General features: G+C 58.2%; 1 protein-coding gene across 2 annotated transcripts in view; it reads right to left on the reverse strand.

Moving 5' to 3' along the window:
* Window positions 1-1,226: 1,226 nt before the first annotated feature.
* Window positions 1,227-26,435, reverse strand: part of LOC128831999 (1-phosphatidylinositol 4,5-bisphosphate phosphodiesterase gamma-1-like) — an 81,660-nt gene continuing 56,451 nt past the window's right edge. For both annotated transcript variants that reach the window (XM_054018992.1, XM_054018993.1), the window contains exons 14-32: window positions 26,122-26,241; window positions 24,899-25,006; window positions 24,073-24,260; window positions 22,719-22,919; window positions 21,383-21,502; window positions 20,267-20,450; window positions 19,540-19,617; window positions 18,064-18,167; window positions 16,279-16,375; window positions 15,526-15,592; window positions 13,914-14,077; window positions 13,135-13,231; window positions 12,454-12,678; window positions 11,353-11,501; window positions 9,869-9,983; window positions 8,825-8,986; window positions 7,118-7,206; window positions 5,297-5,481; window positions 1,227-4,939 (exon numbers count right to left, since the gene is read on the reverse strand). In XM_054018992.1, the coding sequence (XP_053874967.1) occupies window positions 4,888-4,939; window positions 5,297-5,481; window positions 7,118-7,206; window positions 8,825-8,986; window positions 9,869-9,983; window positions 11,353-11,501; window positions 12,454-12,678; window positions 13,135-13,231; window positions 13,914-14,077; window positions 15,526-15,592; window positions 16,279-16,375; window positions 18,064-18,167; window positions 19,540-19,617; window positions 20,267-20,450; window positions 21,383-21,502; window positions 22,719-22,919; window positions 24,073-24,260; window positions 24,899-25,006; window positions 26,122-26,241 (2,505 nt within the window). In that variant the 3' untranslated portion in view covers window positions 1,227-4,887. The remainder of the gene's footprint in view (window positions 4,940-5,296; window positions 5,482-7,117; window positions 7,207-8,824; window positions 8,987-9,868; window positions 9,984-11,352; window positions 11,502-12,453; window positions 12,679-13,134; window positions 13,232-13,913; window positions 14,078-15,525; window positions 15,593-16,278; window positions 16,376-18,063; window positions 18,168-19,539; window positions 19,618-20,266; window positions 20,451-21,382; window positions 21,503-22,718; window positions 22,920-24,072; window positions 24,261-24,898; window positions 25,007-26,121; window positions 26,242-26,435) is intronic.

Genomic DNA, 26,435 nt, shown 5'->3' on the forward strand with positions numbered 1-26,435 from the left:
GTGTGAGCATCCCTCCGCTGCTGCCTCATGCTCCAGGGCCATGGCCCTCCCCAGCAGCAAGGCGCCACCTGAGTCTGAGGCCCCCCACGGGTGGGATTCCTGCACTTGGGTGGCGGGTGCACGTGCTGCCCGGGCCTGGTGGGTGTCTGGCTGCGAAGGGACAGGGAATAGAGGGTTGTGCATGGTGCTTCCCTGCCCTGGGGATCCCAGCTGGGACACTTGTCTTGATGGAGGGAGGGGTTGGCTTTGGTGGGGGTCAGGGAGGAGGGCATGGGATGGCAGCTGGGCTGCGGGGAGAGACAAGGAATCCTGCTCTCATATTGTCTTTTCTTTTTCCTTTACCTTGCTCTCTCCCTGCTCTGGCACTAATCGTTTCTCCCCCTTTCCTCCTTCTTCTCTCACTCTCAGCCTCTCTGGCATGTCTGTTCTCCATCACACTCACTTGCTCTGTCCCCAGCCCGCTTGCTGCTCAGGGCTGGCCCCGTGTGTGTGTGTGCACTCAGTCTGCCACTGGCTCAGCCACACGGGGGCTCCTTCGGGTGGCCAGTCTGCTGAGGTTTATGGAACAAAATGTGCAAACCCCAGCATGGACACACAGCGAGAGGCCCTGCAAACAGAGTCATTCCTGGTTTGCAGGGACACATGAGCAGCCCAAGCACACTCAAACCCAGGCCGGGAGCCAGGGGCTGGGTGAGGAGCTGACCATCACTGCAATGTTTTCCCCAGGGTTTTTAGACGAGTGGGGAGAGCACGGGGCATCCATGGAAAATGATGTACAAGGATGGGATGGGGTCTGAGTGAATCTTTCTCAGTGTCTGTGTTCACTATAGTCCTTTTCTCTATCCTTTATCTGTATTTCTTTCCTGTCTCCACTTCTCTTCAGGGTCAGGGGTTGTGCCTAGTGGGACTGGTGCAGTTTCATTAATAACATAGAAGAGGAGGGTAAGCAGCTTGTTAATTGAATCCCCACAGGGGCCAGGAACAGAGCCAAGACACCTTTCTCTCGGTCTGAGCAACCGGTCTGCTGGGATGGGATTTTAACCTGGAGCACTGCAATTTGTTGGCTCCTGGAGCTGCCCCTTTTCCTTACAGATGAGGGAAATGATGGGCTGCATTTGGCCAATGTCCTGCTTTGAATCCAGAATTGAGAGCTAGCGGACAGAGACTGTAGAGGTCTCTGGGGTGAGTGGGGAATGCACCGACAGAAAACAAGACCGACACCTGTATGTATAAATATTGGCTAAATAGATTTATTTTCATACAAAGAATTCACAGATCTCCCTGCAGTGACACCAGCAGGACACCTGATCCCCCATCGATACACCTTATCCTCCTGCTTGAGACCTACAATAACATCCTGACCCGATGCCTGCCTGAAGCTGCTGCAAAGACCAGTCTTCCAGCTGCTGGTTCCCTTGTGCTTCTTTTATTAGCCACTCTTGGAAACGTCAGTACCTGCCCCGGTGCCAGCGTCTCCTAGCACTTTCCAGGGGCTGACGTACAACTGTGCACCTCCTATATAACAGGGGAGGGAAACCAGAATCCGGCTTCCCCCCTTCTCATCCACATGGGTCCAAAACAAATATTGAGTCAGATTCAGCCATGGTTAGGTGGGCACAACTCCACTGGCTTCAATGCTTAAACCCAGGCTGCATCAGGCCCACTGTGGCACCTCAGGCATTTTCCTGGCATCCCCCCCTTATTATGTTACATTCACAACAATCCCAGAGCTGGGTGGACCTGAGATGCTGATTTTTGGAGCTGAGAGGTTGGACAACCCCTCACAACACAGGCATGAATCCAAAGTGGTTTCCTGCTCTCCTCCTTTTATTTATCCCATTGGGGCTCTGGAAGGCTGAGCTCTGTCTGGGATTCCTCAGAAGGGGTTTCACTTGCCCCTTCACTGCTCTCAGATCAGAGGTACTGTTTTTAAAAAGAAGGGATTTATGTAGAAGCGATGAAATGGCAGGGATCTGCAGCAGCTGGGAGGGCAGGGGAATCTCCGCCGGGCGTTTGGTTTCTTCCCAGCTCCCTTCTGTAGCAGTATGGCAAAGTGGATTGCACCACCAGCGGGAGGGACTCAGGAGACTGGTGTCTATGGTCAGCTCTGCCACTGACCTGCTGGGTGATCTTGGGTAAGTCACTTCACCACTTTGTGCCTCAGTGTCCCCTCCCACCTTTTGCCTGCTGTGTCTCTTTAATAAGTTCTTAGGGGTAGGGACTGCCTGTAACTATGTGTTTGTGCAGCACCTAGCACAATGCAGCCCTGATATCAGCTATTGTCATACAAATAAAATAACAATAATAATAATATAGCACATTTCATCCTGAAGGATCCCAAGTGCTCTATAGAGTGATCCCTGAAATGCAGCCAGCTCTGGGGTGGGATGTGGCAGCTGTTTAACAGCACACAGCAACACCACACAACAGTGTTTAAAGAAGGGCGAGCAAGGATAAACTCTCTGACTGTAACTGCGCTGGGCATGCTAGATTGGCAGAATGTAGTTACCTGAGCTGGAGTTTCGTGCCTACCCTCCTCCTGCCATTGTTCACCCCCATCTCCTACTTTCTTCCATCCTGCGCCACATGCTTGGAACAACCTCCCCACGATCATAGGCCGAGCTCCCTTTGCCTCCACGTTCCCCAGATGTGGCCTGCAAGCTCCAGTGACTGGGTCCTGTTTATGGTCTGTCACCTGAGTTTAGATTGTCAGTCCTGTGAGGAAGGGGGTTGGTGTCAGGTCAACCCTCCTCTTCCGCCCTCTATTTACGGCCCCACAAATGGGATTCGTAATAACAACACCAAAGGAACATGCCCAGGGCACTTACTGACTGCGGGTGGTCAGGGCCTTGGTTTTACATCTGCGCTGAAAGGCGACTGTCCCCCGTCCCTGCAGCGTGCAGGTGGAGCTCTGCCCAGGCCTGACCCCACTTCTTCATTCTGTGAGGTCTCTAAGGGGACAGTGCATCATTTCCACATGCCCTGATACCGAGGCTGGTCACAGACCTCTCCCCGCAGTTTATACACACATTGAAAAAAGAAATCTCAGCTATTTCTCGAGATCCCAGCACAGTTCCTGGGTCTAAATCTTCCCTGTGCCGCTAAATGGCCTGGAAACCTCAGCACTGGCTCAGCAAGCGTCTCATCCATACTGGCACCCGCTGGAGATCCCAGCTGTTAGTATGTGACACCCGAAGGGCGGGACAGCCTGTGTTCCTGCCCTGAGCCGGGGCTCAGAAGTGGGTCTGAGTGAGCCGGGCTCCTGTCTGTGGCGCCCGCTGATAGAACTTTCTCAGGCCAACTCAAAGGTGCAGGGCGGCAGCACAATCGGTCGGACGCCTGGGTCTGAAGCCAGTTGCTTGTTGCATGCCCCCTTCCCTTCTCTGTGCCTCGGTTTCTTGGTTGGTCCAGTGGGGCGAACGATCCTGACTCGCCTCCCTGCCGGGGGCTGTGGAGCTGTCCGGCACTGGGGCGATGGAGAGCCCTAGCTACGTGCAGAGTGCAGCTGGTTCTCAGTCCACCGATTCCTCATCCCGGTTCCCTGCATCCTTCGAGCTAACGAGGTGATGGGCAGCGTGTAACGCACAGGTGAAAAGCCCTTTCAGTGGCAATGCCAAGAACACCCCGACCTCAGCGGCACAAGGCAAGGCAGAGCCAGGAGCTCCACTCGCCAGCCTGGGGCCGGGCAGCTGCCCAGGCTCTGATCTGCTCCAGGAGGAAGGAATGATTCCCTCTGAACACTATGAACTCCAGCAAGGGGGAATGGGCATGTGCCTGTCTTACTGGTGCAGGGCTGGGAAGCCCCCCACAGCTGTGTGGCTCCCGCTCTTGGCCGTTCAGCCTGAGGCTCCCAGTGATGCACTGGGGCCTCTGCCCCCAGCATGTCCGGTTGACTGGTAGTAGCCTTTGGCTGCCCCTTGGAAATGTCTGCAGGGCAATTCAGAGCCGTTTCGCTCATTGCAGAGCAGAAGCCTTGGGGGCACAGTAGCTCCCCAGGGCCTGCAGGCGCAGGGGGAGCTGCAACACATCAGCAAGTGTCACCCCAACTCTAAAGGGCCGCAGAGCAAGGGATCAAGCCCCAGCCTCCCAATAAATAAATAAATAGGGGGCAGGGTTTCCTCTAACCCTTGTGAGGGGCGACAGCCAGGCAGAGCACACACCTCCTGCTATCCAACCCAAGGGGCTCCACACACCACTCTGCCAATGTCCCTCCATTATAACCTGCAGCCCCCCGGGCCACGTACAGCTTGGCCGATGCCCCTCAATCCTGCTCTGCAGTCACCCCTGCTCCCCTTGGCCCTCCCAGGGCCCCTGGGCGTGCGGTGGTTTTGTACTGCAGAGAAATGTCATCTAGGGACCCCACCGCAAACATACACAGACTGGTGACCTACGGAAGGATTTGAACCTACAGCTCCTGAGATGTCCCTCTCCCCTCCCCCCCCTTTGGAAGTCTCATGGTGGTGAATTTTTTTTTTTTAAACAGATGTTGAAGCAGATCAGACTGACTGGGGATAAGGGAGCTGATGGGAACCCCTGCCCCGGGTAGCTGCTCGAATCCTCTTGAGAGGCACTGCGCGTCCTGGCACGTAACCCCTTTTCCATCTCCTTGAAAAGCTTGGTTATGACAACAGGAAAGGTGCTACCACAGCTCTGTGCTCCCATCTTCAGAACCACCTCTAGTGCTCTCCAGGTCCTGCAAGTGCTGCAGTTCTAGCAGCCAATGTCTCTTCCCCCAGAGCAGCTGACTGATGCAGGGTTATAGCAACCAGCCAGCTGGAAAAGTGGACTGTTGGGGGGATGGCTGGTAGCAGCAGCCAGATCTCCTGCAGGCAAGAATTTCCAGGCTCCCCAGCAGAGGGCCCCAGCTGGGAGAGCCCCGCGGCTGGCTCAGTTGTGCTTGTTGGCCATCTGTCGATCTCTCTTCTTTTTCTCCATCAACCTGGAGGGGGAAAGAATGTGTAACATGGCTTTGGACAGTTAGCCATGGCCCCCTGGGAGCAGACAGCAGATGTCTGCAGGCTTCACAGCTGCTCCCTAAGGAATTGGGATTTGTCACTGCATGAGAGGACAGTTATGCTTGTCTTAGCAGAGGGAGGAGTGCATGTGTAATCACATTGCCCTCCAGTGGCTGGTCTACAGAGTGGATAAAGGACCTACTATTACTATCGCTAAGGGAGCGCTCCTTTAGCTGTGGGGGCAGCAGCCTGTGTTTTTGATGCTGAAGTAGTTGGGTTCTATCCCAGCGCCCCGGGGTGGGTGGGTGGATGGGGTTTATCTACATGAGGTCGGGACTCACTTCCTGTTGCGCACTTCAGTCAGCTCCATCAGCCGCTCCTTGGCTGCCCGCAGCTCATCCAGCCATTGCTGGTGGCGCAAGTCACAGTTGTTGCTGTGTTCAAAGCTTGAGACCCGGTTGGAGAGTTCGCTGGCTCGGTCACGCAGCTGCTGGATGGAGGAGTACAGGTTCTCCTCGTCTTCTTCCTGCAACAAGGAGACGCACAGAGAGAGGCATGTCGGGAGCTGAGAAACCGGCCTGCCCCACCTTGAGAAACACACTCGCGTGAGGCAAAGAGAGGCTGCGGCTCTGGGTAGCCCAGGAGCCAGGAGTCCACTAGCCCTCTGGAGCTAGACAGCTGGCTTCAGAATCATTTTCAATCACAAGTGGCATGAGTTTGCCAGCCTCAGCATAGTTTCTAATAGGGATCCACGTCCCAAACTGCCCCATCATTTAGTGACATGCAGACCCCTTCCCAGTCAATTAACCCAATGCTTTAATTAACACTCACAGCCCACCCTGTGAGCCAGGACAGCATTTGAACGATTCTCCCCATTTCACAGATGTGGGAACTGAGGCAGAGAGGGGAAGGGCCTTGTCCAAGGCCACACAGTAAGTGAGTGGCCAAGCAGCAAGCAGAACCCAGCTCCTCTAACCACTATGTGACACTCTCCCCTGGGGACCTTCCAGCTGCCCAGGACAGCTGAGCCCGACTGGCTGGCAGCAGTGAGGAATGCAGACGGCTCAGCTCCCAGGTGGGAGTGAAAGTGCCTCACACTGCTCCGCAGCGCCCTCTGCAGCTGGGGAGTGAGCAGTACCAAGCCACAAGGGGTATATCCAACTAGTGAAGTGTGAGTGCTCCTTAGTGCCTAGGCTGGCGGTTCTCAAATTGTGGGTCGCGACCCCATTTTAATGGGGTTGCCTGGGCTGGCTTAGATTTGCGAGGGCCCGGTGCCGAAGTCCGAGTCCCACTGCCCAGGGCAAAAGCCAAAGCCAGAGGGCTTCAGTCCTGGGTGGCGGGACTCAGGTTACAGGCCCCATCCTAGGGCTGAAGCCCTTGGGCTTCGGCTTTCGTCCCACCCAGGGCAGTCTTTGGCTTCCCGCCGCCCACAGCAGGGGGGTTCAGCTGGGCTCAGGCTTCGGTCCCCCTCCTGGGGTCGTGTAGTAATTTTTGTTGTCAGAAGGGGGTCGCGGTGCAATGAAGTTTGAGAACCCCTGGCCTAGGCCCTTGATCAGGGCACCCCTCCGTTGTCCAGCTACAGGCCCTGTGGGCACCTCACCAGCAGCCATGTTCAGCTGGCACCCACCACACTCACATCGTGATAGCAGTGCAGCCTGTGAAGACTACAGATCCCAGCATGCATAGTTCCTAGGGGAGCTGAGCCAGAAGCTGCATTGCATGCTGGGACTTGTGGTCTCCATGGCCCACACCTCTGTAGGAAAGATGAGGCTTCCCTGCTGAATGCTATAGGCTGTCCCTGCCCTGGCTGTTTAAGCTTTGTCTTCAGTCAGCTGGCGTGGGCTGCTCAGATGCCCAGCAGTGCCGTGAGCTCTCAAGGCCTGTCAGCAGGGGAAGGGTCCCTATGGTGCCGACATCACTACCTTCAGTTCTCCTAGCCAGTCCCTTCCTTCTGGGCTGGCAGCTCTGCGGGGCGAGGCACTGGGCCCGGGGCAGGGGCGCGCTGGCTCTGCAGCGCTGTTCGGAGTCAGAGCTGGGGGCCGGGTGAGAAGGGAGTTTAGGGAGCTGGCTAAAGACCAAAGGAGGCGAGTGACTTAAAGGCACCAGCTGATGCTGGGGGCAGCCAGCTCCTGGTGGGGTGAGTCGCGTCACAGGCCGCTCACCTTGGCGTTGATGATTTCAATGTGGATGAGCAGGGAGGAGAGCTCCAGGTCCTCAGTGTAGCTGTTCTTCAGGGGCACTGACCGGTAGCCTGCAGGCAGCAGCGAGGTGATAACAACCCAGTCAGCATGGCTCCAACTCAGCTCACTGCCCTCCCAGCTCTCGCGCCGCCCGTCCAGCGCACCCGGGCCTCCCTCTCAACTCCCGCGCCGCCCTCCCAGCACGCCCGGGCCTCCGTCTCAGCTCCCGCGCCGCCCTCCCAGCACGCCCGGGCCTCCGTCTCAGCTCTCGCGCCGCCCTCCCAGCGCGCCCGGGCCACCGTCTCAGCTCCCGCGCCGCCCGTCCAGCGCACCCAGGCCTCCCTCTCAACTCCCGCGCCGCCCTCCCAGCGCGCCCGGGCCTCCCTCTCAGCTCTCGCGCCGCCCGCCCAGCGCGCCCGGGCCTCCATCTCAGCTCTCGCGCCGCCCTCCCAGCGCGCCCGGGCCTCCCTCTCAACTCCTGCGCCGCCCTCCCAGCGCGCCCGGGCCTCCCTCTCAGCTCTCGCGCCGCCCTCCCAGCGCGCCCGGGCCTCCCTCTCAGCTCCCGCGCCGCCCTCCCAGCGCGCCCGGGCCTCCCTCTCAGCTCCCGCGCCGCCCTCCCAGCGCGCCCGGGCCTCCCTCTCAGCTCCCGCGCCGCCCTCCCAGCGCGCCCGGGCCTCCCTCTCAGCTCCCGCGCCGCCCGCCCAGCGCGCCCGGGCCTCCGTCTCAGCTCCCGCGCCGCCCTCTCAGCGCGCCCGGGCCTCCGTCTCAGCTCCCGCGCCGCCCTCCCAGCGCGCCCGGGCCTCCCTCTCAGCTCCCGCGCCGCCCTCCCAGCGCGCCCGGGCCTCCCTCTCAGCTCCCGCGCCGCCCGCCCAGCGCGCCCGGGCCTCCGTCTCAGCTCCCGCGCCGCCCTCTCAGCGCGCCCGGGCCTCCGTCTCAGCTCCCGCGCCGCCCTCCCAGCGCGCCCGGGCCTCCCTCTCAGCTCCCGCGCCGCCCTCCCAGCGCGCCCGGGCCTCCCTCTCAGCTCCCGCGCCGCCCTCCCAGCGCGCCCGGGCCTCCCTCTCAGCTCTCGCGCTGCCCGCCCAGCGTGCCCGGGCCTCCGTCTCAGCTCTCGCGCCGCCCTCCCAGCGTGCCCGGGCCTCCCTCTCAGCTCCCGCGCCGCCCGCCCAGCGCGCCCGGGCCTCCGTCTCAGCTCCCGCGCCGCCCTCTCAGCGCGCCCGGGCCTCCGTCTCAGCTCCCGCGCCGCCCTCCCAGCGCGCCCGGGCCTCCCTCTCAGCTCCCGCGCCGCCCTCCCAGCGTGCCCGGGCCTCCCTCTCAGCTCCCGCGCCGCCCTCTCAGCGCGCCCGGGCACAGATGCAAGCAGCCAGGACCGGCCTCCTGCTCACATGCACGCTCCCATGCGCACGCAGATGTTCTTGCACACTCCCCTGCAAACCCGGCAAGCTCACACATTGTCCTTCCTGCCATCTCACAGCAACACAGTCGTTTGGGAAGGGAGGGAGCTGGCAGGTTTGGGGCATCAGGGGGTTGCTGGTGAGGACAGAGTTGGGAGGGGCGGGCACTGCCAGCTGAACAGGGAGGTGCCTGCAGGGTCCTGGGGTGAGGAAATCCCCATGCAGAGCTGGCTCTGGGGACAGGCCTACCTTGGGGAGGGAGCGCGGAGACGAGGGCCTGGCGGCAGGCAGCCTGTACCTGTTTTGAGGCCCTTGACGGGGAAGATGGCCTGGGCCAGGAAGTTGGGGTCGCTGAACATGTCCTCCTCGTACACCACGAAGCGCAGGAAGGCAAACTCAGGGTTGTTGATGTCGAAGACAAACTGCTTGAAAAGCCACACGGGGTTCAGGCCGTTATCAGCTGGGGGAAAAGGGGGGAGGTCAGCACACAAGAAACACAAGCCTCCGAACGCCTCACGGCGGCAGAGAACAAAGGGGAGCGCCCACTGTCTGGCAAGGCAGAGGAGCTGGCCGGTGCGGGTGTGTGCGTGAAGGACACATACCACTGGCCCTTGCTGGAGACAGGCTCTGTGGTGTGTCTGTAGGGACCCGTCACCGCCCCCTTGTGGCAGATGTCAGACCCACACAGGGGTACACTAGTCCGGATGGACACATCACCGCTGCCTGCTGGAGTGCATGGGACTCGCTCAAGAGCGAATTGGTTCCATTACTGGCCGCTCCCGGGGAGAACGATGTTACTGACAGATCCCCTGTTCTAGGGTCCCGCTGTCCCTGTAGATCCACCCTCTCCCACAGGGAGCAGTTTTAGGGCAGATGCACTGAGAGACTATGGGCTGACACGGCTCCTTTTACAGACGCCCTCTCCAGCCTTGAGGGTTCACAGCCCCTTATTAGGGCAATTGCTATGTCACACTTCTGGGGTCCGCACAGCCGCTCCAGAGGGGCCATTCATGGGGGAGCTGCCCCTTGCCACCCCAACACACAGGCCTCCAATACCCTGAGAGCTGCAGGGCATGAGTTCTGGTCCTGCTGCCTCCGGCACTGAGGCTGACAAGCTGGAGTCTGTGTACGGCATGCAGGAGGCTCAGGGCATTCTGTGGCAGAGCAAAGCCAGGCCCCTTGTATTCATGCTGCAATTAACGAACAGTCCAACCATGCAGGGAACCAGCTGAATGTCTGCCCAGGCCAGGTGGGGGATGAGCCTGTTAGGAGCATTCTGTTCGGCTACAGGAGAGGGCCCAGTTCTGTTCTCTGCAATGCCTGTTCCCCTCCAGCTCCTCACCTACGACGTCCGTCTTGTTCTTGCTGCTGTCAAACTCCGAGCCGCAGACCTCCACCTCCACGAAGGGGCACACGATGCTCCTGCCGTTCTTGGGGAGATGCCGGGCGCCTAGGATCTGGGGCGAGGAAGCGGAGATGCCGGGAAGAGACAAGCAGACTGCAATGTTAGAACTGCTGCAGAATCCCAGCCAAGGGGGCCGGAACTGGGGGGGCCAGAGGGCCATGGCCCCATCACATTTTACCGGCCATAAGGGTGAGAGACAGAGCGGGGATAGGGGGATGGAGAGAAGTAAATGGGAGACAGGGTCTTGAGGGGGAAGAGGCGGTAGTGGGGCGGGGCCTCGTGGCATGGGGGGTGGGGTCACAGTTCGGGCACCAGTGCCCCCCTCCACACTTTTAGGAAGCTTCCACCACTCCTGATCCTAGCTCCTAGTCGCCTCATTTCTGACTCAATCTCTGTGCTGGGTTTCTGTAATGTCCATCTTTAGGGTCTGATCCTCCTCTCTAGGGATCCCCCATTCTGTCCTCAGGGGCAGCGCAGTTATGACATTGTGTGTCCTAAATCATAATGCACTGGCGGGGGGCAGGCAGCGCACTCCCGGGGGATGGGAGCAGCACACACCTGCTCTGGCCTCAGGGGGTTTTCCAGTGTCCCCGCACCACGCATTATTCCATTCTAGAGAGGTTTTTATACCGTGCTCATCACAGTGGTGTCTAAGCACCCGCCTGTACTGCCACGTGATCCCGCATCTGTCACATCCCAGGCCCAGGGCTTGCTGCTTATCCCTGATTGTCATTCTTGGCAGCAGAAACACTCAGTCATGGAGCTGGGGGGCTTGACAAGATTCCCGGCCTAGTCCCAGACACTGCTCACCCTGCCCACTAGCATCCTGAATTCACCATCTTACTGACTCATCATAAAAAATGGCTTGCCCCAAACAAGCAGGGAAGTAGAGTCTGTGTGTGTGTGCATGTGTGTGTGTATGGGGCCCACACAAGCAAGAAAGTAGAGTCTGTATATGTGTGTAGGGGGAAGGAGGGTCACACAAGCAGGGAAGTAGAGTCTGTATATATATGGGGGGGGCATTGACCTCTACAGGATGGAACCAGAACTGCTCAGCTGTGTGTCATAGGCTGTATACTGCTAACACACAACAGAGATTCTCCTTGTGCTCAAGCACAGGGCCCTCCCGTGTTTCTGGAGCAGGCTCTGAGTTCCCTGCCTGTGAAGTTGGGAGGGGTCACTGCACAGTGAAATATGCCTCTCTGTCATTATAGCCTGTGTCGACACTGCCCTCTGTTACCCCCATGCGGCCACACTGGCTGCAGTGGGGTTCTATGGGTGTGACGGAGACGAGGATTTGGCCCACGGTATTAATATATGAAAGAGACAGACATTAAGTGATTGACGGGCCTGAGGCGACAGGTCCCAGGACTTGGGTCTCTTGGGCCCTCCCCCGAGTCCTAGGCTGGTCTCTCACTTGCCTGGAGCTGCACAGTGATGGGTTCCACAATCTTCAGGCTGCTCTTGTCAAAGGGGTCAAACAAGTCGTCCCTCATGATGTCTGGCTGCAGGACGTAACCGCTGCGGCCTCCCAGCATGAACAGGGCCTGGTTCAACTGCATTGGTTTATCTGGAAGAAGTCCAAAGGCAGCAACCAATCAGCACACGGAAAGAGACAACGGAACGTTCAAAGGGGCAAAACCCAATCAGCATACGGCGAGAGACAACGGAACATTCAAAGGGGCAAAAACCAATCAGCATGCAACGAGAGACAACGGAACATTCAAAGGGGCAAAAACCAATCAGCATGCAGCGAGAGACAACGGAACATTCAAAGGGGCAAAAACCAATCAGCATGCGGAGAGAGACACTGAAACATTCAAAGGGACAAAAACATAGAATCATAGAATATCAGGGTTGGAAGGGACCTCAGGAGATCATCTAGTCCAACCCCCTGCTCAAAGCAGGACCAATCCCCAACTAAATCATCCAACAGATTTTTGCCCCATATCCCTAAATGCCCCCCTCAAAAACCAATCAGCACGTGGAGAATGGGACAGAGGAATAATCCAAGTGGCAATGACCAATGAGCTGGGGGAGAAGCCGTGTGGGGCCAGAGGCAGCGCAGAGGCACGAGGTCTCTGTGCGGTGTGGAGGCATGTAGGGCTTGGTGCAGAAGGCCCTGCCCCCGGCAGCGCTGTTGGTTGGGGGCGCTAAACCCCCCACTTCTGTCACACAGAGACAAACCTGTGCCTTGTGCCCTGATGGGAGACAGTGCTGGGATCTCCACAAATGGCGCCTTGCAGTGCGTTCTGAGCCCTGCGTGGGAACAGCCTGTATAGTGGACGGAACCACCTGGGGTTGCTGGCAATTGGGTCAGGCTGGCTCTTGGTCACATGACTGCAGGGTCTTCCTTAAGGAAGCCATTCAGCTGAGGGATTGTCTCCTCAGGGAAGAGAGGGGAGCCCCATTGCTCAGGACATTTAAAGCTAGCTGGGCAAAGCACCACACGCTATGTGAAAAGGAGTGGATCTGTGTCTGAACTGCCCCGTGCCCGCTGGGGTACAGGGTTGGAGAGTTACCGGGGGTCTGGAAGTTAAGGGCCACCAGCTGGCTGCCGCAGATCCACATGGGCAGCGGGTCGTAGTTGGAGGAGTCCAGGCGCTGGCCCTTGGGGTAGACGCGGCTGAGCTGGCGTCGGTTGTACTGCAGGAACTTCTTGCCCTTGCTGCGGTTGGCGTACTTCTCGGCCTTGGTCTCAGGGAAGGAGGACATGTCCCGATAGCAAGCTTTGTCTGTGCCGATCTCTGCAAGGACAATGGGCCAGGTCAGCGGGGGGGCACCGGACGCCCTCGCTAGGGAGGTAGCAGGGTGCTCTGGAGCCTGGCACATCAGTGATGCCCACTGAGGACAGTTGTTCCCTAGGCTGGCAGTCCCCACCGCGAGCTTTCCTCTGCCTGAGCTTAGGGGACAGTCTCCACATGGGGCCCACTGCCCACTACCACTGCACTTGCTATGGAGCTCGGCTGCTCTGAATCCTGGCCTGGAGAGGGGTGGCTGGCTGGAGAGGCTGAGGCTAGGGCTGGGCAGTTCTGTTGGGGACCAGAGCTGGCTGGGACGGCCGTGGGCTCAGGCAGGGCCTGGAGGGAGCAGCTGTTTGGATGGGTGGGAAGGATCTTCCCAGGGCCTGTTTGGTTCCCATCCACACTGGCAACACCCCTCGGAGGGCTCAGTCAGTGACGCAGCAGCAGCTGGGGCCTTACTCTCTTCATCGAATGGCACCGGGCGGCAGTAAACGACCAGCTCGGAGAGCTCCAGGGCGATCTTCTTCCTCCGCTCCATGATCTTCCCCTCTTGCATCTGCACAAGGAAAGGCAGGCGCTCAGGTCACTGCCCAGAACTCAGAGAGGCCACAAAAACATCAGCCACCGACACGCCCCGCACAAACGGATTGGCAGAGCCTGTCTGTGAGGGCTGGGCACCACGTCCTCACTTGCAGCAGGGATGTTTCAGGGGAACCACTGAGTCCTGCAATGCAGCCCACGCTCACGCTCCCCTTCCAGACAGAGGTGCATTCTCTGGAGACTACAGGTCCCAGCATTCTGTGCTCCATAATGAACCATGCAACCTTCCACTGAGATTGCTTTGGAGGAATGCATGCTGGGAACTGTAGTTTTCAAGGGCTGCACCTCCACATTCGGGAAGATGGTGACTACAACCTGCTTCATTTAATGGATCCCTTCAGTTGCCAGTGGATCCCCGAATGGGCAAAGTGTGGGCATTACCCCTTAGCTTTAGTGCTCACTGTATCTCAGACCCAAGCGTCAAGGTAAGCTAGAGCCTGAGGGAGTGGAGCTGCACCTCCCCCAGACAGGGAGTGGGGAACACTCTGCCTTCCTGGGTGCCATGGCACCCCCCAAAGTGAGCCCCAGCCCCCACCTTTGTGAGGCACATTGGTCTTGGCCTGGAGGTTTGTTAGGGTCACTCTAATGGCGACAATGAACGCCACCGACACTCAAAGCACACGGCTCCTTTCACTCACCCTGGCATCTGCGTTCTGTGTGGCCTCTCGGATCTTGGCCACCCAGTCGTTGAGTTCCTCCTGTGTGTCTGCAGCCACGTCCAGCGACTGGGACGGGTGGGACATCTGCTGGGAATGGATGGTGAAGACAAATGGTTTGGAGCTCCTCCCGTCTTTGGAGATAACTATAAGGACATCAGAGGGGGCTTTACTTGGAGAGATTCCCAATGGACAGCTCTGTGGAGCGAAGGACCCCTCCAGGGTCTCCAACCTGCTCTCCAACTTGCTGCACATGGGGGGTGGAGTGGGGATCGTCTCCTTCCTCTGACGCACCATCACCGCTGGCAGAGCGTCAGAACCTAGCATGAAACCTGGTCTTCTGTCGCCCTGTGCAGCCCTGCGCTACCCAGCACACTTGGGCCAGCTCATTGAAGCAGGGTATGATTCCTGACTCACCTCTTAGAGGCGTCACTCACACCATTGGAAACTGGGGGAGGAAAGAGGGTGAAAGGCTCTTAGCCTGACCTCCCTCTTATTCACCCCAAGCCAGGAGGGACACGGGAGGCTCTGTATCTCACAGCCTGTCTCAGGAGGTCCTGAGTTCCCTCAATGTCCTCTGCCTTCCTAAAGCTCTGACAGTTCTCCTGAGAGGGCCACAGCTCTGAGGCGACTTGCTGGGATCTACCGCCTAGGAAAGGGATGGGAGCTGCCAGGGGAACGGGCTGGGCCTTCAGCTCAGGCCAGTTAAGCTGTAGTAAAGGCCATTTAGCAAATCTGCCTCTGGGGTGGATTCAGCTTCCCCGTAGGGCTTGGGGTGCTCAGCACTGACTGTCGGCTTCACCTCTCCTTGTGAGTCCCCTTCCTTCTAAGTCCCGATTTCTAGGACAAACGGGGGCCACGAGATAGCAGCTCCCTTGCAGGCCTTGGGCAGGGCCACAGCAGGGAGAGCCTCAGCCAGTCACACGGGAGCACGGGCTGGCCGTGGGCTCGGAAGTCACCGCCGACCTTCGCGGAGATGCCTGCTATAAAACTCTGGAGAGACAGGGGCCTGCTCTTTGGGGCGCAGTAAAGGCATTGCTACCTCCCTTTGGATCACTTTACACGGTACTCCGCAGCCCCGCTCACAGGAAACCCACCAGAACTCACTACACCGCGGGATCCAAGGTAGGAATCCAGCCAGGAGGGAATGGGTTTAGACCCACCGGACCTCATTTAATAATAATGATAATACCCAGCTCCTACAGAAAATTCTACCCATAGCTCTCCATGCACTTTACAAAGGAGGTCAGTATCCTCATTGTACAGATGGGGAAACTGAGGCACAGAGCAGGTGAACTGACTTGCCCAGGCCAGGTGCAGAGCCAGGAAAAGAACCCAGCTCTCCAGAGTTCCAGTCTGGTGCCTTATCCACTAGACTGCACTGCCTCCAGATGAGCAGCTGCAGGAATCACCCAGCCAGGTGCTCCAGGCAGGAGTAGCCCCCATGCGGAAGGTGAATACTCCAAACGCTGCTCCTGTTAGAAGAGCCTTCTGTCTCCAGCAGTGTCTCATGGTTAAATACCTTCCCCCTCTCCCCCCGAAACGATACATTCCAGAACCTCTCACTCCGCTGGCGACAGTTACAGACACTCACCTACATGGCAGGACGGTACATCAATGAACCCTTTCAGGAAGTTCCCCAGGGGGCTGTTTTCTGCCGACTGGAAGAGAGGAAGGGATGGGGCAGAGGAAGGCCAGTTACCAAGAGAAATACAGACAGACAGACAGACCACTGCTTTCTGCTTTCAGGCCACAGTCTCGGCCTTTCTCCTGCGGTATTTGCAGTACCGAGCAGAGGGGCTGGAAAGCGGTAGTCAGGAGAGTTTCCAATCTAACCCTCTCGTCTGAGTTGCTCCGAAGAGTCAGCTTTCTGGACTGAGGTTTTCCAGGATGGATCCCTAGACCCTGCCTAAGTTTGAGCAAAATCATTGCAGCTGTTTTTGAGTAAAGCAAAGGTGGGGAAATCCACTTCTCCCATTTGTCAACCAGGTTTTAAACAGGGCTGTATCGGACGGGTGGTGAGAGACACCAAGGCGGGAGAGGAATCATTTGGGGGTTGCAGTTTGGAGTGGTGAGATGAACTTTAGAAGGAAAGAAGGCTGCTGGGATGGAGCACTGCATGCTGGGAGCTGTAGTTTTCTTGGACCCCTACTCGACACTAAAGGTGAGGGTGGTTAGAATTCTCAGCATCACTTGGGCTCCAAGGAAGTTGGCAACCTGGCCAGGTTTGGTGCCTGTGGCTTATTAGCAATGGAGCGGCCTGTTAGTGGTGTTCAGGACAGCTGAACGGGTCCCTCCGATTGTGGTAGAAGGTGGGGAAAGGAGCCAGCAAGGGGGCTAAACTCACAGCCTCGTCCTGCTCCTGTACCAGCGTGTTCATGATCTCCTCCACGTAGTTGGCTGGGAACCACAGCTGCTTCTTGCCCCCGTAGTCTCCCCGCCACCTAGAAGGGGTAACAGGAACAAGGCAAGCACACTGACTCAGGGGTACTAGGGATGTGAACACTGCACGCAATGTCAGGGGAACAGCTGGAACAGGGAAACAGAAAAGGCGCCATTAAAACATGTCTCAGCAACACGCACAGGGCATGCAATTCCTGTAACCGGAGCAGCAGCCGAAGCCAGGGTGATGTCTGCTGAGCTCCACTCTGCAGGAAGCCTGGGGCATAGACCAGGGCACAGAAACCGCTGGAGGGTTTGGTTGCCTGGTAACCGGTCAGTCGTCCCGTGGTTAGAGTAGGGATGTGGGAGTCAGGATTCCTGGGTTCCATTGCTGGTTCTGCTGGCGTGTCCTCAGCAAGTCACTTCCCCTGACTGCCTCACTTCTGCCATCTGCTATGACTTCTACCCAGGGCTGTGAGTCTTAACGAGCGTTTAGGAGGGGCCAGAGAAGGGCAGAGATTTAACATGAGTGTGGGTTCTCAGGGCTGCCCTACACTACACAGGTAGGTCGGCTTAAGTACATCACTCCGGGCTGTGAAAAACATCACGCTCTGGGTGGTGTAATGAGGCCGACCTAAGCCCCAGCGCTGACACCGACTGGTGATGGAGGAATTCTTCTCCTGACCTAGCTACTGCCTCTCAGAGAGGGGGATTACTGACAGCAGGGGAAGAGCCCCTCCCATCGCTGAAGCAAGTGTCTGCACCGCAGCTGTGCCGCTGCATCCCTTCTAGTACAGACACACCCTCAGCCTCAGGCTGAATCAGCACGAGCCGGGTCACGGGTGCTGGGCCTGTGGAGCGGAAGCCCCAGGCTGGCCTCCCCTGGACCACCCTCCGCAGCGTGGCTCAGGGAACTGCTCAGCCCGGAGCGTTGCCCGTTAGCGTTTGTGCCAGCGGGGAGCGAAGGAGTCAGAGGAGCTCGTTCCCAGCGAGGGCCGCGTAGCTCCACCACAAGATGTTCGCAGCAGGCAGATGGCACGGCTGTCCCTGACTGGGCAGAGCACTGAGCATGTCAGGGATCAGGCGTCCCATCAGATATCCGGACGGTAAGTAGGAAGAAGGACTCCACCTAGCTGGTAGAGAGCATCTGGGGCCGCTCGTGGCATGTGGGTTGCACGACTGGTGTCCTTTCAGCTCTGGTGAAAGAACCCCTCCTCGGGGCCCAGCCCCGCAGGACGCAGATGGCCCCCATGAGAAAAAGGGGGATCTCCCGACAGGCCCCCAGTGTCAGTAATTTGGGTGGTGAGCCGGCCAGGACTGAGCCAACAAGGAGACACCCAGCTGCTCACGAGCAGAGGAAAGTCCTTGTGAGAGGAACAGGAGTACTTGTGGCACCTTAGAGACTAACAAATTCGAAGTGGGCTGTAGTCCACGAAAGCTTATGCTCTAATAAATTTGTTAGTCTCTAAGGTGCCACAAGTACTCCTGTTCTTCTTTTTGCGGATACAGACTAACACGGCTGTTACTCTGAAACTTGTGAGAGGAGCGTCTCCCCAGAACAATCAGACAAAGCGGCATCAGACACCTCGTGTTATCCTGCGCCGTGGCCTTTCTTCTTGACTCCACAATGCCCTGGCCCCACCGCGATCTGAGAAGGACGCCCTTTCTAGTCAGGGGACCCCTCCTCCAGGACAGCCAGGCAGTGTCAGGAGAGGAGTGGACCCCTGACCGGACGGGAGGGAGAACTCACCAGCCTCCATCCTGCTTGTCCACGTTGTGGATGATGGCCTGTTTGCAGAACGAGAGCTCGTCTTCCCGCTGGGCTTTGTAATCGTAGAGGGCCTTCACCGTACACTGGGGAGCAGAGCAGAGACACTTTAGCCTTAGTATTACGAGGCCAGCATTCCCGGGGAGGGAACGCTGCAGAAGAAAAACCGCAAAGGAATATAAAGTAGCTCCCCAGGCCTTGATCTCAGGTAACCGAGGACTCTCTCAATATATAGATCATGAGTGTCGATAAACTAGATGGGCGATAATGCAGCTGGAAGCAGCCATATTATCAACCCAGTCCCCTGTGTCCAGACAGAAGCATCAGTGCTGCTGGCGGAGACAGAGAACAGCAGATTTCCACAGCTCTTCTAGGGGCAAGTCAAAGGTTTTTCCACTGTCTCTCCAGACAGGTTTGGGGGAAGAGAGGGACAAAGCCTGAGCGTGGGCAGAGTGGGTGCCGGGAGTCTCTGCCGGCCGCTCTGATGGCATGCTGGCCATGGTACAGCAGGTCAGCAGGCCATGCTCCTTGTTGGGATAATCATCAAGGGCCTGACTTGCCACAGTTCCCATTGGGACTGCGCAGGGAATATGGGAGGCAGATTCAGGCCCTAAGGTGACAACTGCTCTGGCTTACAGAGCTGCCAAGAGAGCAGGGGAGATTCCGAAACATCTCCAGGTCTTCTTACTTAGCTTCACTGCAGTCTCCTGGTCTAACGCACAGACTCTGTGTAACTGCCATCTACGGCAGCAGGAAAGTCCGATTTCCGGTTGCCAAATGGTTTTGAATATAACCAGAACAGAGCTCCCTTTGGGCTAACGCGTCCCGTGTTTTGTCTCGGCCCAAGAGTTCACTTGTTGGGAGGGGAAGTTTAAGGTGCAGTGGTGCCCTGAAAAGTGATTCGATAAGTGCCCCTGGGGGTCTCCATGTTTATTCTCTCACTGACACCAGATCCAGCCCGAGCTGCTGATAAATAAAGAGCTGTTTTTTCTAGCTACTAGTGCTGAAAACGCCGCCCGGGATCTGAGAGTCAGGCTGGGTCTTTCTGGTCCCTGCATCACCAACTAGAGATTCTGCCATTGGAGCTCAGCTACTGTAACAGTTCTGCGGGTGAGCTCGAAGAGACTCCTGCTCTCGCGCTCCGAGCCGCGCCGGCTCTGCAGGGCTCGCCGACAGAGAAGGGATCCAACGTAACTCTTTCAAGTGAACGCTGAGTGTCAGACACCTGGGTCTGCAGCCAGGGGTGGATGCCATGGGCACAGAATGACGGGATACGCGGGCTGCAGTTCCCAGGATGGCTGGGTGACTGCTGGGAGTCCCAGACACTTCTTGAACTGGCAGCAAGTCGGAACAAGGTATCACCCAGTTCCCAGGCAGCACGTGAATCCCCCTCCCTCTCCTCTCACCCTCTCTGTGCCACACAGACCTGGGGGGACTCTCCGGACTATGCTCTCTTACCCTGGCCATTGGCATCTTGTTGGCCTCCACGTAGAAGTGAGGGGTTCGCACTTCATACAGGGCTCCATAGTCCAGCTCCTGCAAAGGACAGGCAGCAGCGGTAACATGGGAGGCAAACCCACAGCTTCCTGCCTTCCCCCTCTGCTGGGGGGCAGCTTGTGGGGACAGAGGAAGGGACGTGTGTATATCCTCACTAGAAAAGAGGAGATTTGAATCGAGCGATCCTTAATGGAGCTAGACAGCGGGCTGGGAGCTCCTCCTGTCATGGGATAGGGGCATTCCCTTTTGTACCCTGAGGCTATGTCAGGCGACTGGGGTCAGTACAGAAAGATCTGTCTCTTCCCCGCTCTCCTGTGTGTCACCCCTTGATTACAACCTCCAAATGGCAGCGTGGCCCCTAGGATCAAGCCAGAGCACTGCATGCTGGGAGATGTAGTCTGCACTTGCTGCAACTCTGCATAAGGATTAGAGCACCGGCAATCTGATTAGCCGGTCCCTGGGACTCTGGGCAACTTGCCAATGCACCCCCTGAGCAAAGTTTAGGGACCCCAGGATGCAGCCATGTTCAGCTTTTCCAAGATTCTGTGGGGTGGCCATAAAGCCCCCCCATATTCACCACACTGCCCAGCTGCACTGCCCCTCTTCCCCTGTATCCTGGTGCCCTGCCATGCTCATGGCAATGCTCCCCGATGCCCTCCGTGGGATTCCCCTGCCCCCCAGCACTCACGGCAGTGCCCATCTTCTCCAGCGTCTCCTCGTTGATGGGGTAGCGGAGTTTCATCTTGCGGTAGAGCGGGTGCTTCTCGTAGTAGCTCACCAGATCCACCAGGCTCTCGAACTCGGCGGAGCTGCCCAGCATGAAGAGCCGGCCCTCCTGCTGGATCCGGCAGTGCTTGATCTTGCCCTCCGCTCTGTTACCAACACAGCCCAAAGGGCACATGAGGAGGGGCTGGGTGGGGAGGTGGGACGTGCCGTCTGTTTTTACAAACTGCAGAGGGGAATCATTTCACCCACCCTGAAATGCAGCCGCCTCTGGGGTGGATGGCAGCAATTGGGGAACAGCGCACAGCAGCACTGCACAGCAGTTCAGGAAAGGAACGAAGACGATCCCCGTATCCAAGTGGCGTATCGTGGGCGGTTTCACCCCAGTGCGCTGGGGTAACATCCTGACTCACAGTAAGTTCCATGGGGGTATCTAATGGCTAGAGCAAGAGCTTACTTTTCCATGCAACCTACAAGATGGCACGACTGCCTCCTCGCAGCACGTGGTGTCATCGCTCAGTACTGAGCGGCAGCCCCAGCACGGCAGCGAGTTACCCACAGCACACCGGGTATGCCTACCCGTGGCTGGCCTGTGCCAGCTGACTCGGGCGGGCGGTGCTGATTACTTGCAGCGTAGATGTTCGGGCTTGGGTTGGCGCCCGGTGAGGTGGGAGGGTCCCAGAATGTCTACACTGCAATTAACAGCCCCTTAGCCTGAGCCCTGCGAGCCCGAGTCAGCTGGCATGGGCCAGCCAGGGATGACTAACTGCAGTGTAGACAAACTCAGCCAGTCCTGAGGGAAGGGAAGAGGACCCCCAATGACTCATCAATGCAATTTCCAGCAGCAGCAGCTTTTCTTGAAGGTCCCCGTCCCGGAACCCATCCACCCCAACGGTGCTCAGCTAATGAGACTGGAGAAAATCATGTGCAAGCCCATGGCAGGGCACGGGGGTGGGAGGAGAGATGGCGACGGCTGCCTGCTGTAGCCTTTGACTCCAGCGGGTCACCAGGGAAACAAGTTTGCTGCTTCTCAGCTCAGGCCCCCGGGACGGGTTTGGCCGACTGGGCAGCTCGCACTCACCTGAAGGAGATAGCATAGGAGTTGGGCTCGCTGCGTTTGCGCAGCAGGAAGGCTCCGTCCCGGGGCACCCTCATCAGCATGTGCTCAGCCTGCAGGCGGGACAGGTTGGCATGGTACCACCTGGGCCAGGAAAGAACACGCAGCGGGATCAATGCATCATCTGACCCTGTGCCACGGCATTGACTCAGCAAATGAGAGAGGGGCCGACGCTTTTCAATCTCCTAGTCCAGGGGTGGCCAAGCTGTGGTTCCGGAGCCACATGCGACTCTTCAGAAGTTAATATGCGGCTCCTTGTACAGACGCCGACTCCGGGGCTGGAGCTACAGGCGCCAACTTTCCAATGTGCCGGGGGGGGGGGGGTGCTCACTGCTCAACCCCTGGCTCTGCCACAGGCCCTGCCCCCACTACACCCCTTCCAGCCCCCTCCCCTGAGCCTGCCGTGCCCTCGGAGGTACGGGGAGGGAGCGGGAAGCACTGATCGGTGGGGCTGCCGGTGGGTGGGAGGTGCTGGGAGTGTGGTGGGGGGAGCTGACGGGGGTCTGCTGACGTATTACTGTGGCTCTTTGGCAATGTCCATTGGTAAATTCTGGCTCCCTCTCAGGCTCAGGTTGGCCACCCCTGTCCTAGAATGAGTCCGCATCCAGTGAGCATGGGAATCCAGTTCTGGTTCTCCACGCTCCAGGGGCCCCAGGGACACGTCCGATCTCTTGCCTGTATTAATGTACCGGCTGAGTGTCTAAGTGTGAGACCTGCTCTCCTGTGTGTATCTATTGCACTAGGAATCAGGTCTGCTCAAACGTGCGGATGCACGCCCATGGATCTGTGGACTCCCCATGCTGCCCGTGTGCTGTTCTGCCGGCGATCACAGTCTGGGCTATATGTGGCCTGAGATTATTTACACATGAAACCCCCATTCCCCATTGTCCCCAGGGAACAAGCAGGCTGAGGGAACACCTGGCTCTCTGGAGCCTGCGGGGGTCGCTTTCTCTACATAAAAATGGCCACTGCTGGGGCTATAGGCCACAATCTCCCCCCATTCAGGCTCCTGCCCCAGAGCTCGATGTGGTGCCTCACTGACACCCCATAACAGAACAGTTCCACTGCGACAGCGCCTCAGCCAAAGAGGACATGCAGCCCCAGTGACACCGCATCTCCGGCAGGGGGTGCTGGATCCGGGCCGGATGGTTCAGCAGAGGGTGCTCGCTGGAGAGGCGGGGAGAGAAGCGAGGCAAAGAGGAGAGAGGTGCTGTATGGAGATGACCGAGGACCGGAAGGCCAGGGAGAGGCGAGTGGAACAAAGGGGAGAGGGGAAAGGGAGGAGAGGTGACACACTCACTCTTTGCTCTCATGGGCGTTGGGCTGCGGCACGGGGTCTGTGAGCCTCATCTCAAACTCGTTGCACCGCAGTGGCACCTCGCGGTAGTGGCAGATCAGGCTGTAGAGGCTGTCGAACACCAGGTTGTCCGTCAAGTAGAACTTGGTGGTGCCGGCTTCCTGCCGGGAGTGGATGCGGCAGTGCTGGACTCGGCTGGACCTCCTGCAGCGGGGACAAGAAGGGATCGGCAGGGTCAAGCGCAAACCACGTCTCCCTGAGGCTGCCCAAACCGGGCGCACAGTGGATGGGGGGAAAGGTCAACCCTCTGCACCAGTCCTGGTGGGGGGAGGAGACGACCGGACAGCAAAGAACATCCTGAGTCACAATGCAGGGTTTGGATCGAGACTCCCAGCATTCGGGGGTTGGATATGGGCTTCAGTTCGGCCTGGTACAGAGACAGCAGCCAGCCAGCCGGGTGTAGGGTGACCAGACTTCAAGTGTGAAAAATTGGGACGGGGGGTGGGGGGTAATAGGCGCCTATAAGAGAAAAAGCCCCAAATTTCGGGACTGTCCCTATAAAATAGGGACATCTGGTCACCCTAGCCGGGGATCCATACAGGGATGTTGGCTTAGACAGAATGACCATGTTGCCCCCTAGTGGATGGTGTCCGCAACTATCCCAGCTGGCCGCTCACAGCTAATGGTGCTATTTTCAATCCAACAGCGGCGGGGGCGTGTGGTTTGGCTGTTCGCTCCTGGCTGATGCATGTGGGAGCTGAAGGTATATGGCTGTGGTCCTTTACATTGGCTCAGGGCTTTGGGTCAGGCCCATCTCCCCCTCACTGAGGCTTTCCCACATGGAATCTATAAAGGCCAGACCTCTAGGTCCTAACTCAGGCAAAAGCCTCTCTGAAGTCAGTGGGAGTGCGGTCTGTGATCCTGAGCCGCACTGGGAGCCATCACCGCACCCCGAGAAGCACCGATCATCAGCCATCGCGGTGCTGGGGAATGATGTTGCCGCATAACTGGGATAGCAGCAGGGCAAGTGTCCCTCCCTGACCGCACCCTGACAGGCCGCCTCTGGGGAGCCCAGTCTCCGGGATCTATTCAGGTCTCAGCCTCGCTGCTAGGCTGCCAAGGAGGGAGAGGATCAACGCCCCTTCTGGTGGCTCCCGAGACTAATCCAGTAGGGACCGGACTGAGGCCGACCAGCTTGTTTCACAGAGATGGCTGCTGTCATCAGATGGTAGCAGCTTTCTACCACTACCACCTCGGACTGGAGGGAAACTGAGTCCCCGATGTGAGGGGATCACTGGTGCTGGAGGCAGCGGGGATCTTGTGCCCCGGTATGGAGGTCGCTGCAGGAGGCTCGTACCAGAAGGAGAGGGTGTAGTCTCCCACAAAGGTCTCGCTCTCCCGCACCAGGAAGGTGCCGTCCTTCCCACCCGTCTCGGTGCAGTACTCGTGCAGCAGCTTCTCGGCGATCTGGCGCCCGTCACGCCCCCCGCCCAGCTTCCCGTGAAACCACTTCTCGCTGAAGTGCAGCTCGTTGTTGTTAAACTCCTGGAGAGGCGCAGAGCCCGAGGACGAGACGGGCGGGGCAGGGAGAGACCAGAGAAATCCAGGGGAAAGAGAGAGAAGGAAAGAGAGACAGTGGGTTTGGTGTCATGTCCTTAATCACTTTAGCCACCTCTGGGGTGGAGCACAGCAGCAGTCTAACAGCGCACAACAATGCTGCCCAACAGTTTAGGGCAGGTAGTGAAGGTTCTCATGTCCCACTGAACCTGCCTGGGGATCTAGTCGGCAAAAGTTAATAGCCCCAACCGGAGTCTGAGCAGAACCCTGAGGTTAATACCCTGCCTTGTGAAAAGTGAAGTGGGATATTTAACGGCCAGGAGTGGTCAGGACCTTGGTTCTGCATCTCTTACAAAAACACACATCTGTGCCCCTAACACCATTGGGTTAGCACTCTCGGTGAAGGGCACCCCTCTGGTGGGTAACTAATACTAGCACCTGGACTTTCCTTAGCCAGGTCCTCTCCAAGCATTGACCTGCTGTAACCCTCGTGAGCTGGGGCAGAAGCACAACCCAAAGGGGTACATGCAGCTGCAGGTACTTGGGTGGCTCTATAGGTGAATCCTGAAGGTCCCTGAAGCACTGTCTTCCCCCCCAGTCCACACCTTTTCTCCCCACAAACACACCTCTTTTTGTTCCACCTCTTCCTCATCCTCGTTGGACTGGTAGCGGGACGTCTCCTCGGAATAATAGATCTTGTTGCTTGTCAGCACAAAGTAATGTGGGCTCCAGGTCTGCCAAGGAGAAAGGAGCATCAGAACCAGGCAGCAAGGAAGCCGGGGAGTGGGTACAGGGCAGGGAGGTGGCCAAGGATATCAGCACCTGCCAGAGATCACAGCTGCTTGCATTGCAGGTGTGTGCACACTGCCAGAATGTGTGTTGTGTTTCCACTCCAGTGAGTAGTCCACTAGAGGATACCAGCCTATTACTGCTAATGGGTAATGGAGTCACTCCTTTAGCTTACATGGTGGAGGTCTGTGATGAAGGTCCAGGGTTCAAGCCCTTCTAATGACCCAGGGAGGGGATGGGACTGTGACACCTCCTTCCCCACTGCTGGAATCCAAGCATTGGTATTCCAGCCTGCACCGTGAGGCCCAGTTCCTGGTTCCAAGTGCAGTCTAGAGACCAGGGGCGGGCAAACTTTTTGGCCTGAGGGCCACATCAGGTTTCAGAAATTGTATGGAGGGCCAGTTAGGGGAGGCTGTGTCTCCCCAAATAGCCAGGTGTGGCCCGGTCCCCACCTCCTATCCGACCCCCCCGCTACTTGCCCCCTGACGGCCCCCCCGGGACTCCTACCCCATCCACCACCCCCTGCTCTCTGTCCCCTGATCACCCCCGGATCCCTGACTGCCCCCTGCCACCCCATCCAACCTCCCCTCTCATTTCTGACTGCCCCCCCCGGGACCCCTGCCCCATCCAACCCCCCGTTCCCCGCCCTCTGATCGCCCCGACTCCTATCCACATCCCTGCCCCCTGACCACCACCCCGAACTCCCCTGCCCTCTATCCACCCCCCCCCTCCGTTCCCTGCCCTCTTACCGCGCAGCACAGAGCACCGGTGGCTGGTGGTACTACAGCCGCACCGTTCAGAGCACCAAGTCAGGCCGCAGCTCTGCAGCTGCGCTGCCCGGCCATCCAGAGCATTGCATCCGCGGCGCGCTGAGGCTGCGGGGGTGGGGGGACAGCAGGGGAGGGGCCCGGGGCGAGCCTCCCAGGCCAGGAGCACAGGGGCCGGGCAGGAGGGTCCCGCGGGCCGTAGTTTGCCCACCTCTGCTATAGACCGTTCCCTCTCCCACATGCTTGGCTGTTAGTTCTGGAAAGGGAGACCGAAGCCTGGGCGAGGCTCTTACATGGTCAATGGGGTCCTCAAGATACAGGATGCCGTTCTTGATGGAGTTGCTGATGTCATTCTCCGAGTAACTGGCCGTGGAGACTTCTTCATAAAGGTTCCCTTCCACCAGCTTCTTGTGCTAGGGAGCGGGAGAGCAAACCAGAGAGAGGAGAACTCACACCGTTAGACTGACCCTTGACCTGTGCTACCAGCACCTGAGCCTATGTTTACAACTGGTTTCAATTCCTGGTTCTCCTGGCCCAATGTTGCTGCTGTTTGGGTTCACGGTACCACGGGCAAAGGAGTCCGTTCTGGGAGCAAAAATGACTTAAA

This window comes from Malaclemys terrapin, chromosome 2 (genome assembly GCF_027887155.1).
Source record: "Malaclemys terrapin pileata isolate rMalTer1 chromosome 2, rMalTer1.hap1, whole genome shotgun sequence".
NCBI classification, from domain to species: Eukaryota; Metazoa; Chordata; order Testudines; family Emydidae; genus Malaclemys; species Malaclemys terrapin.